The sequence below is a fragment of the Engraulis encrasicolus genome, chromosome 24 (genome assembly GCF_034702125.1).
Source record: "Engraulis encrasicolus isolate BLACKSEA-1 chromosome 24, IST_EnEncr_1.0, whole genome shotgun sequence".
In the NCBI taxonomy this organism is placed as follows: domain Eukaryota; kingdom Metazoa; phylum Chordata; class Actinopteri; order Clupeiformes; family Engraulidae; genus Engraulis; species Engraulis encrasicolus.
This window is the reverse complement of record NC_085880.1, coordinates 4,007,711-4,018,977: the sequence shown is the minus strand read 5'-3', so window position 1 is coordinate 4,018,977 and position 11,267 is coordinate 4,007,711. Positions and strand designations below refer to the sequence as shown.

The 11,267-nt window shown below is 46.3% G+C and overlaps 1 protein-coding gene across 1 annotated transcript; it reads left to right on the top strand.

Annotated features, from left to right (window-relative positions):
* Positions 1–952: 952 nt before the first annotated feature.
* On the top strand, positions 953–6,797 carry irf2bp2a (interferon regulatory factor 2 binding protein 2a). The gene is made up of 2 exons (XM_063191669.1): positions 953–5,293; positions 5,672–6,797. The coding sequence occupies exons 1-2, from the start codon at positions 4,480–4,482 to the stop codon at positions 6,379–6,381; spliced, it is 1,524 nt and encodes a 507-aa protein (XP_063047739.1). The 5' UTR covers positions 953–4,479; the 3' UTR covers positions 6,382–6,797.
* The last annotated feature ends 4,470 nt before the right edge of the window (positions 6,798–11,267 follow it).

The window sequence follows — 11,267 nt, the reverse complement described above, 5'->3', positions numbered from 1 at the left end:
CTCTGTCTCACTCCTCTTTCTCTCTCAATATTTAGTTGCACATGTGGCACATCTGGAGCCATGCTTGACTCATTACTTACTTTTTTTGTAATGTTCCACTCACTGTAGTCATGGCAACTAGCTGCAGGTTTGGCAGAGAGCCTTTTGAAGGCAAGACAGAGGAGAGGGGAGGGTGCAGAGACTGAGGAGAGAGAGAGAGAGAGAGAGAGAGAGAGAGAGAGAGAGAGAGAGAGAGAGAGAGAGAGAGAGAGAGACAGGGAGAGTGCAGAGAGGCGGAGAGAGAGAAAAGAGGAGAGAGGGTGGAAGACAGACAGACAGAGTGAAAGAGAGAGGGAGAGAAAGAGCGAGAGGAAGAGGAGGGAGAGAGAGAGAGAGAGCAAGGGAGGGGAGGGAGGGGGAAAAGAGTGAGCTCTCAGGAGTTGGCCTACATCCAGTGTAATCATGCTGTGGTGCTGAAATGAGGCCTTTGGCAGCACACCAGGTTTCTGAGAACAAAGATGTGAGCCTCTAATGTTGGCGGCGGGGCCTGCTTGGCATCTTTCGCCGTTTCCCAGCAGCCTCTAGCATGGCTGCCTGCCAGCCCCCGCCCTCCACAACCACCACCCCCCACACCACAGCACTCCACCACCCCACCTCCTCCCTCCTCCTCCCCCCTGCTGGGGCTGCAAAGAGGATCTGAATAGAGAGAGAGAGAGCCTTGTTTTTCTCTCCGGGCTCCTCTCCTCTGCTCCAATGACATCACCTCTGCAGCCTCCAGCTCCCAGATTCCAGCCGCCCAACACAGATTTCTGCTCTCCCTTTCCCTTTTTCTCAAGCAAAGCCTCCATTTTACCTGAATGCCACCATTTTATAATTATGTTGTAGGGAAATGGCTATTAAAAAATGTGTTGCTTTTTTAATAAGAACATTATTATAATGTAAAAACAACAGCATTCCTCCTCTATATTGCTGTTTTTACATGGGTTTAATAAAATATGTATTATTTAGATCCCTTCAAATAACACAAAATGAGAAAGTGCACACAAATAAATCAATATTAGGCGACTACCACACACATAAACTGTGATCACAGTTCAATTCGTAGAACATCTAGTTATAAACGTATAATACACAGTGACCAAAACAACTGTGCACGACTACTGTAGGTTTGATTCATTGTTTCTCTAGCTGTGGTTACGCAAGAAATGAAACCCTGCAACACTATAAACAGGATGTTGCTTGTCACTTGGGGTATCCTGGTAAGCGCGCAGTTACCATGGTTACCTTTTCCTGTGAATATTACAGCCAATCAAGGGGAGGAAAAGCGATATTGCAGACTGTCTGTGCCGCTGGCTTTCAGCGGGAGGAACACAATGTCACTGGGTTCAGTTGCCAGCATAGACTGGTGTATAAAATAGACTATCACCGTGAGGAAAACAACACAGACGGGCACATTATGAAAACCAAGATTTTAATGTCAGTGATTCACTTTTTAATTCAAACAGTCAAGATCTGTAGTTTATTTCAGTTAGCCTAAGACCTGCGACGCAGGCACAGAAACAGAATAAATAGGCGTGGGTATAGAGTGGGTATAATTGTTCCCTCACAACATTCAATTTTAGAAATAAAAATGAGGGTTGACTGCGCGCTAAAACTGTCTTACGCATCAAGCATATCTGCAAGAGGTGTTATATAATATGCAGAAACTGGTGCTCCCTCGAGACCAAGAGGCAGCACAAACAAAAGATAAGGTCTAGAGCACTACACTGCCTGTGCACAAAAAAAACTTCTGAAGGAATGTGTGATGGAGGCTGGCCATGAATATAACATGGCGTGCGCGTTCTGAAGTCGAGCTCGCTCATGATGCAGCCGTAGCCTACAAAATGTCAGTTTATCAAGTGACAGCCTCGCGCTCGGCATTCCCCCTTTCCAGCTCTTGCCTCATCCACCATATCTCTGCTTGTCCAAGCTGTTACATTCCATTGTCTCACTTTCCACTAAAACAGCACTGGGTTTGTTTATCTATTTCTTTACTAACCGGTTTTGTAGACCTGGGAAATCAATTGCCGCCTTTGGCAAGTCGACACACCCTTGTTTGACATTATATGGAGGATTTCTGAGTAACCTACATCGATTTTAACACAGATTCTGAGAAGTCTGTTCTTGCATAATAACCCCGGAAAGGCCTGTTGTTGTTTTACGCGGTAGGCGCTGGGCGGTCTTGTGACATTTCTATGCGGCATGCAATACATCTTGTTTGACAGCCGGCCTTATTGCATACGTCAGACGGGGTTTTGCTTTGTCACCCTGCAGATTGGTCCTGCAGACCGGACTGAAAGGTTACCTGACTGCAATTTCATTTAACCAGCTCTTATAATCCACCGTTGCATCACCTGCTGCGCTCTACTTTAATATATCATGCAAATGTGGCAGGAGTTGTCCTGGGGGCGAATAGGTCTATATATTGAAAATGACGGTACACATATTGACCTTTAAAAAACGAAAAATCTAATGTGCAAAAAAATGCCTTTGCAAAATCATGATTTTTACGCACGATTTTACGCGCGATTTTAATGAGCCCGTGTGTAACAAAGGGCTGTGCTTTCCAGCCCATGTGGCTGAAAAATGCATTTGTTGGTGAGAATGTAGGCTACTTTTTACTGCAAGGGCGGTCATGGTAAATCGGCAAATAACCTGAAATATTTCCCAGGGAGAAGACTATTTTCGCAAGGCTGCAAATGCGCATGATCATCGTCTTTGGCTGTGTGCCAAAGGCTTTGTTGTTCGTTGGGCGGGCGAGGTAGGGTTGCGGGTACGTGACTAAACAGCTTGCTTCCTCTTTCAAACGTCACGATGGCTAGTACAAACGTCTATTTCTTTATTCATGCACACGTTTCAAAACTATATGGCCACACCACATGGAGCAGCAGTTATTTGGATGTCCTCCAGTGTAGCCTGCATAACACACTGAACTAGCAGTGGCTTTATTTATAAATATGTAAATTCTAAAATCGACAAAAGAGAGAAAATGAAGTTGCACACAGACCTCCTTACATTTGGCAAGTCAAAAATAACCCCCAGTTGTTGTACAGCAACGAGGTATCTAGTAGACAGTAGCTTATATAAGACAAATGGCGTGCCCGTTTTTAGACTACAGGCAACTGAAGTATCTGACTGACCGTCTGACCTGTTGATCTGTTCATAGAATATTTTGTGGCCCTGTGTATCAATCTTTACCTCAACATATTCTGTCTGATTTTAAGACGGATGTAACCTATTTGCAATACAATGTTATTTGAATCCATATCTTTTCCTACGCTCTGACATGAAGGATTGCTACACAGAACTTAAAGGTCTAGACTACACAGCAAACGAAACTGTGTGATGAGTCCCTCGCCAATGTGAAAGAAACAGGCATGTATGAGCAAGCCTGTGAATCAGACAAGGCACAGCATGTGCGCACTCTGGAAGACAATTTAAAGCTCGTGCCTATGTTGGCAACTCGGGCCGTTTTCCACAACATTGCTCGGGGAGTATGTCTGACGCGGCACTACCGTGCTGACTGGAATGTGGATATGCTAAACTAGGTTTAAAGTGCCAATTACTGACAGTCGAATACTTCGTAAGCATGCGTCGAGAAGTCGAGAACAGGAGGGTCTGGGGTGACGCCACCGGGGGCTTTTAACTCTTTTATGTCTGATTTTTTTTCAAATAAAAAAATAAATAGCAATTGAGTTTTATTGATTACAGACCACTAAGGAAAAACACTATTATGTTGTTCCGTCACACGTCAAATACCAACTGCTTGACGGGTAAACAGCCTAGGTGGTTTATCAGCGCGTGAGCGATCATGTTTCCTATCCAAAAAAAAAAGAGTACACGTTTATCTCCATTCAAACAGCCACTAATCAAGACAAAGAAATGGGCTCACCGTGTGTACTCCCTGGGGAAGACGCACATCTCTTACCAAAAACAACATATATTACAATAAAGTCAGTTAGATGAGCGCAAGTTGGTACACTTCATAACACAAGCAAAATACCAGCGAAACCTCAAAGCCATTGAAAGACACCGCGTCCAGTTTCTGATCAAGCTTTTTCTACATCGGTCGGAGGTAGCTAGTCGTAGGCTACTCCTGGCAACAGTTCAAATGATTAAATGAAAAAGGGGGAGAGGCAGACCGACAGAGCATGCGCTAACAGGGGGCTGTCGAAGAATCAAGTAAATAGAATTGGAGCTGGAACCACAAGTTAGTGCTCGGTGACGTCACTGCTCCACATTGAGGCAGCCGAGTAGTAGTGGGTGAGGGAGATAGATAGAGGCGCGCCGTAGTAAAGTACACACTGCCATGAAGTTCTGTTTGTAACTTAATTGTTGTTTCTGTTCTCTGCACAGGACAGCTCTGTTAAAACGGATCTTGTAGTATACAGTTTCTCAGGAACGGAGGCAGGTTCTCGGACGTTTGGGAAGAAATTTTCTCCAGTTTTTGCGGCGAGAGAGATGTCGTCTGCGGCGGTCGCTGCTTCCAGAAGGCAGTCATGTTATTTATGTGACTTGCCCCGCATGCCGTGGGCTATGATTTGGGATTTTACCGAACCTGTCTGCAGGGGATGTGTCAACTACGAAGGAGCAGATCGAATCGAGTTTGTGATAGAAACCGCTCGGCAACTTAAGCGGGCTCATGGTTTTCAGGAGGGTAGGTCTCCGGGTCCGGGGAAACAACAGCTCTCGGGGAAGGAGATTCAGTCAATCAACCATTCGGCAGGAGACCCCGGTTCCCGACCCCCACAGCCCCTGGATCGCTACCCTCTCTCTGACCGCCCGCCTCGACTGGGACCTGAATATCAACCCGGGAGACAAGCAAACGGCATTCCTGTCCCAAATGGATTCCCTAAACCGGACGATCCTCCAGAACTGAACCGACAGAGCCCGAACCCTCGTCGGACTAGCGCCGTGCCCCCGAATCTAGTGCCTTTGGTGAATGGGAGCATGAACGCAGTACACGCGATCAATGGCAGACCGGGGCAGATGGGACTCCCCTCCGCACTAGCGGCGGCCAACGCCAGCGAGTTGAGCGGCAAGCGCCCAGCGTCTGTGTCTAGCACGGAACACGAGAGGGAAGTGAAAGACAAGCACAGACCGGACAGCCTGACTCCCGACGAGAGCCATAAGAACCGAGCAGACGAATGGATCAAGGGCAAGACAGTGAGGGATATTATGGGGATTCATTCTTTCGACAACAGATTCAAGAAGGACCACACGGTCATGCAACAAAGGGCGATGTACGATCCTGGCGCCACCGCCTCCAAATCAGGTACAGAAATATTTATAGTAACCTAAACATGTGATTGCATAAGTAGACCGAACTATCTGACGCTGGGGCACGCAAACTTTGCATCCAGGCTCTCATTTGAATGAGCTGAGACCAACATGAGTCAGCTGCCCGGCATCAAAAGTGCCAACAGATATTTCCGCTGATGAAAGCCAACTCTAGCCTACTTTTGCATGTGGCGCATTTTTGTGCGTGTGAATACAACTCAGTTACATAAGCACACGATGTATCAAAACAAGCCACATTTGTCCAGTAGCAATTCATGAATGTTACCCTTTTACATGTGCTGTTTTGGGTCATGTTGTTTATTGGGTTATGCATGTGTCATACGCTGGTATTAACCCTCTCGTCTCCACGCAGACAGGGGGAAACATCCCAGAAGCATGAAGAGAAAGCAGTCGCCTGAACCCGAAGAAGGCACAGCTGTGAAGATCAACGGAGACGGCCAGCAATGGCTACCACCCCCTGCAGATGCGCACAAGATGCCCCCTGTGCCGCCACCAAGCTTCGCCTCGCAGGCGTCCACGATATCGCCACACTCCCGCAGCCCCGAGGCTGTGCAGAACGGCCAGTCCCCGATGGCAGCTCTCATCATGGCGGCAGAAAACCCAGGGGGGAACAGCTCGCCGAAGGATGCCAACCAGGTCCACTCCACCACCCGCAGGAACAGCAGCAGCCCGCTCTCGCCATCCTCTATTAGCCAAAGGCGACTGGCACAGAGAGACGGCTCGGGCGCGGGAACACCCCACGTGCCAGGCATAGACCAGGTGCATCCTCAAAGCATTCCGGACTCCTCCGTGCCCAGCAGCATACCCCTCTGCTGCACGCTTTGTCGCGAGCGGCTGGAGGACACGCACTTCGTGCAGTGCCCGTCGGTGCCCTCTCACAAGTTTTGTTTCCCATGCTCCCGGGAGAGCATCAAACAACAAGGCGCCACCGGTGAAGTTTATTGCCCGAGCGGCGACAAATGCCCCTTGGTGGGCTCGAACGTACCGTGGGCTTTCATGCAAGGTGAAATAGCCACCATCCTTGCAGGGGATGTGAAAGTAAAAAAGGAGAGGGACCCTTGATTTTACCATATGATCTTTTTTTGAAATACGAAAAAGTATGAAACTATATAAATATATAAATATGATGAATATCCCCCCATACATACCATCCAAACTGAAACTAACGGACTTGTACATATTGGACACAAGGGAAGTGTATACTTCGTAAACATGGCTGTATAATTTTTTGATTTTTTGAATACATTGTGTTTCTATATTTTTGAAGATAAAGGTATGTACTCACTATAATGGACTGCGTTCCTCTGTCGATGTTTAACATTTTTCTTGATGTACTTTTAGGTCTGGTGGCAGTTCCTGTTAAACGTAGAACGTGACTAATGCAACTCTACGAGCACTTGGCTAAACTGAAATGCTTCTAGCTGTACTTGTATGCACTTGTTTAAAATTGCCAAATACAATTTCTGATCTTGTATTAATTTTGCTGTCTGTGCTTGCCTTTTTTGTCGAGGATCAGTCGCAATAAGACTGTATTCAAGTCGACCTGCAAACCAGCATGAGAGACAGAAGTCCACCGACGTGGAATTGTAAACCCTGACGCAGGAAAGCCCCCCATTTTAAAGCCACGTTTTACAGCGAGACCAGAGAGCAGAGAGGGGCTTTGAAATATAAACCAAATGTCTGTCGTATCCAGTCTTTCCTGACATAAATATGAAAGTGCAAAAATTACATGAATGGACTCACACTAACAAAACAGAGCTCAGTCTGCTCGCCTTAACGTGCACGTAAATACTTTTCCGGTGCATCATGCAATGTCTGCCGTAATACTGGCTCTGATTGATTTACTATATACTCTAGAGCCCAACTCTTGCCTGCCATTTGTTGGAGTTGTTGAGTCAGACACGGGTGGTGTTGCATGAAATGGAGTTTCAGTGTAGGCTACTGCACAAAGTAGGCGCGCTGGTTATTTAGGGAGCTGGTGCTGTTTTAAAACCTGTATCCCGTTATAACTCCACAAGGAAAGATCTTAGCGTAGTATACAGTAGTTATTGGGTTGAACAGAAGTTAAATTGATGTCCTAATTGTGCCAGATACGTTGTTGTTGTTTGTTGTCTTCGTGCGTAATGTATTTGTTGTTTACAGCAGTTTGGCTAACCATTTCTGGATAGTGGATATGTTCCCATTTCAGTTGTTTTCAGTTCTTTTGGAGTGTGGGTATTGACAAAATACTGGCGTTCCATTCACATGTCCCGACAACCCAAGATGAGATCTCGACGAACCAAAACATTCTCTGAGTGGCTGTGTCGTGTATGATGCATTCCCAAGTCACCGTCACTGGGGCTGTTGTTTGGGAACGCCCACAGCGCCTGACAAGCTGGAGTTATATGTCGCTGTGCTGCTTCAACGAGATTCAATTATTTACTGTCGTGGCATTGGGAGTCACCTGAAAGTGTTCCTGTAGTCGAGGCCAGTATTTCAAGGTTAGTCTGAAGGCGGAAGAGCTGCTTTCGTTTGTGCCCAGAGCTTCTACCTCGTTTTCCACACAGTTTCACAACCTCGGCGTTAGCGTAGCAAGTGTTGCTCTCACTCTGTGACAACATTTTGGACGAGGCCGCAGATATTGCTCAGCAGTAGCCTATTCAATCTTTGTTACTCACAAAGGCTTGATTCATTGTGTAATAACGGGGTTGAATGAACATGCAAGGGCACGTTACCTTGTAATTACAGAGCGGGCTGTTCCAGGGAGTTCCTCATTCTTCTACGGCCACGGTTTCTGACTCAGTCTCGCTGTTATGCAGAGTAGGTGAAATGTGACATCACTCAGGCGTCTGTTACAACTGCATCCACCCGTCTGTCTCTCACACACGCGCGAGCGAGCACACACACGCACACAGACACACACACACATACACACACACGCACACGCACACGTGGACAGTGTAAAGATGAAAAACGTGCCTTAACGTTAGAATGCCATTCACATTGAACAGAGGTCAATTTAGTTTTGTCATCGGACACATGTCACACTTGTTAACTTAGGCTACTCCCTCATCTCAAAATGGCCCTTGAGATGTAAGCCACCAGGCAGTGACATGATTCCCTCCAAAAGTGTCCATGGTGTCAACATTTATTCTGCAGAGGAAGTTGGATAGGCCATGCTGAATCATCATATTTGGAGCATGTGGGTAGTGTACTTGTCAGCTTGTGGCAAGCACATGGTGCTGGTGGCCATCTTGGCTGGGTGTGCTGCCACTAGGAAGAAAGAGAGCAATCCGTTTGACTAATGCCCTTGAGATTGTACAGAAGAGGCAAATATTCATTACTGTCAAAGACTCATTACAATCTGATAATAATAAAACACACAGTCACGCACTCTCTCTGGCGCGCATGCACACGCGCACACACACACACACACACACACACACACACACACACACACACACACACACACACACACACACACACACACACACACACACACACACACACAGTATCCTAACGGGAAAAGGTCTTTTGTGTGCTGTGCAGTGTGCCGTTTGCGGCTGATGTGTTTGCTTTTGAGCCAAAGGGGTGGGTACGTGTATGTGTGTCTTGGAAACTCGGATCTGTCATAACAAGATGCTGTGCTGTTGCCTGGTTACCTGGTGAGTGGTAAACAGAGGGTATCTGGACACCGCACACGCCGTACTGCTCAAGGAGCATCAATCCTCTGGGCATCCGTGTGTGTGTGTGTGTGTGTGTGTGTGTGTGTGTGTGTGTGTGTGTGTGTGTGTGTGTGTGTGTGTGTTTGCATCAGCTCTGCAGCAGGCTATTAAGAGTCTCGGGGCGAAGCGGGGCATGCATGAAAGCAAACAGAAACTGCAAACATGCACAAAGCAAAGGCACAAATAACATGCATGTGTGCCGTGTGCACACATGCAGTACACATGCAGTTCACGCGCAAGGACACGTTGACCTCATTGTTACCATGTTTGACTGAAACAAAGTTTAATCGAAAATAGCTCTTGCCAAATATGAAAAAAAATCTTTAAAAGCGATATGCTTTTGAAATGTCCTTTGGCTATGGGCTGCAATACACAGGGCACCATGCCATTCTTTATTTACCCGAGTCAGTGATAGGTTACGCTGCTTAGCTCACTGTTAATAAGTGACATATTTGTGTTGGCACAGTCTGTCAGGCATGTCGATATCCGTTATGAGGGTGACGCAGGCCCTTTGTACCCCGGCAGGCATGGCTTATCAGCTGAAAAAAAGTACCTCCGGTGTGGTCATGGACCCTGTCACTGTTTCTTCATGTGGTGTGACGAGAGTTCACTCCTGGATTCCTGGAATTTCAAAAGTATGCTGCTCTAAACTTTTTTTTTTTGGGAAAGCAGTTTTTTTTTTGGAAGGATGGTTCTTTCACTTGGATGTTTCCCAAATGGTGAAGTCTTGCCAACAGTGAGGAGCTGGCATAGTGTGTGCTCTTGCCAGGGCACATTTCTGAGATTGCTTTGTGCGTTTTTTACTTTTTATTGCACTATATATATTCACTGCAAATGAAATGGAGGCCCAATGTCCTGTACTACACCACAGCTATCAATTTTAAAGTAGGCTTTTTAAAATGATTGTATAGTAATAATAACAACCCTATTGCTAGTGGTAGTATTTTGCATTATGCCTGCCAAAGTTTTGTATGAGCCATATACAATAACCTAAACCAGTGACTCTCAAACGGAGGGCCTGGTCCAGAGAGGTCCCACTGGTGAGTCACGAAGGTAGTCCAACTGGGGCCCTGAACTAGTTTTCTACAAATTTAAATAATATTTGTTGCTGTGTCACTGTTGACTCTTCATTTGAGTTGCATTGTTTATTGGACCCGAGGTGGGCCCTTCACATTTTGTGAACATTTCAAATGGGACCCAAGTAGGAAAATGTTGGGAAACCCTGGCCTCAACTATGATCCTGCTTGCAGAAAATACACACCCATGCGATGTCATTTGCTCCAGGGCGAGGAGCCCTGTTCAACAGGTCATTCCTTTTACAATACCACGCCATGCACTGTGTTTGCACACTTGTGCAACCTCATCTTTGACTTGTGAACCTTTCCTAGTAAATGTTTGTCAGGCTGGCCATTGTATTTGTGACCCACTCTTTGCAAAACGATGAAGCAATCGTGGAGTCTGAAATCTCTTTGGTGTGGGGTGGTGTGGTGAACAAAGTACAACTTTAATTGAAGGCAGTTGTTATAGCCAATGTTTCCCCATGGTAGTTTTCCTCGGTTCTGGTAAATCTTTTCTCCTGAGGATTGTAGTAGGCCCTACTCAATTCATTTTAGATAGTTAAATAGCAGTTCCACTACAACCATTTCATAACAGGTTTCGATTCTGAATATCTTATTCAGGAGTAACATATAGGAAGTCAGAATTTTGCTTTGCTGTGATTGTGAGATTTTATGTTACCCTGTTTAACTTGTGTCCTCCAAACTCAGATCATCCACTCTTTCAAGCATGATCTAGCAAAGCATTTCATTCCATGTGGGTGTTTGAGAGTTATTAGTGGCCAAGGGTAACGGCTGCAGAGGCTTGCAGTGAAAGCGATAGGCAGAGCTCCAGCAACTCACTTCTCTCTCTCTCCCTCCCTCCCTCCATCTCTCTCTCTAGCTCTCTCTCTCTCTCTCTCTCTCTCTCTCTCTCTCCCTCTCTCTGTCTCTCCCTCCATCCTCTTGGTATTTAACCAGAGGAGAGCAGAAGCTTAGACAAGGCTATAAACATTTTATGGCCACAATGGTGGGAAGAAGCGTAATTTCCTAAAAGAATAAATATTTCTTATCTCCGTCAATGGTGAGGCCCGTACAAGCGTGGGCGCTCACGCACGCACACACACACACACACACACACACACACACACACACACACACACACACACACACACACACACACACACACACACACACACACGCGCAGACT

Bases quoted from the DNA above. Each gene is read 5' to 3' on its own strand.
- irf2bp2a (XM_063191669.1), top strand. From the start codon at position 4,480: ATGTCGTCTGCGGCGGTCGCTGCTTCCAGAAGGCAGTCATGTTATTTA. The intron at 5,294-5,671 runs GTACAGAAATAT...GTCTCCACGCAG, and splicing joins CGCCACCGCCTCCAAATCAG to ACAGGGGGAAACATCCCAGA.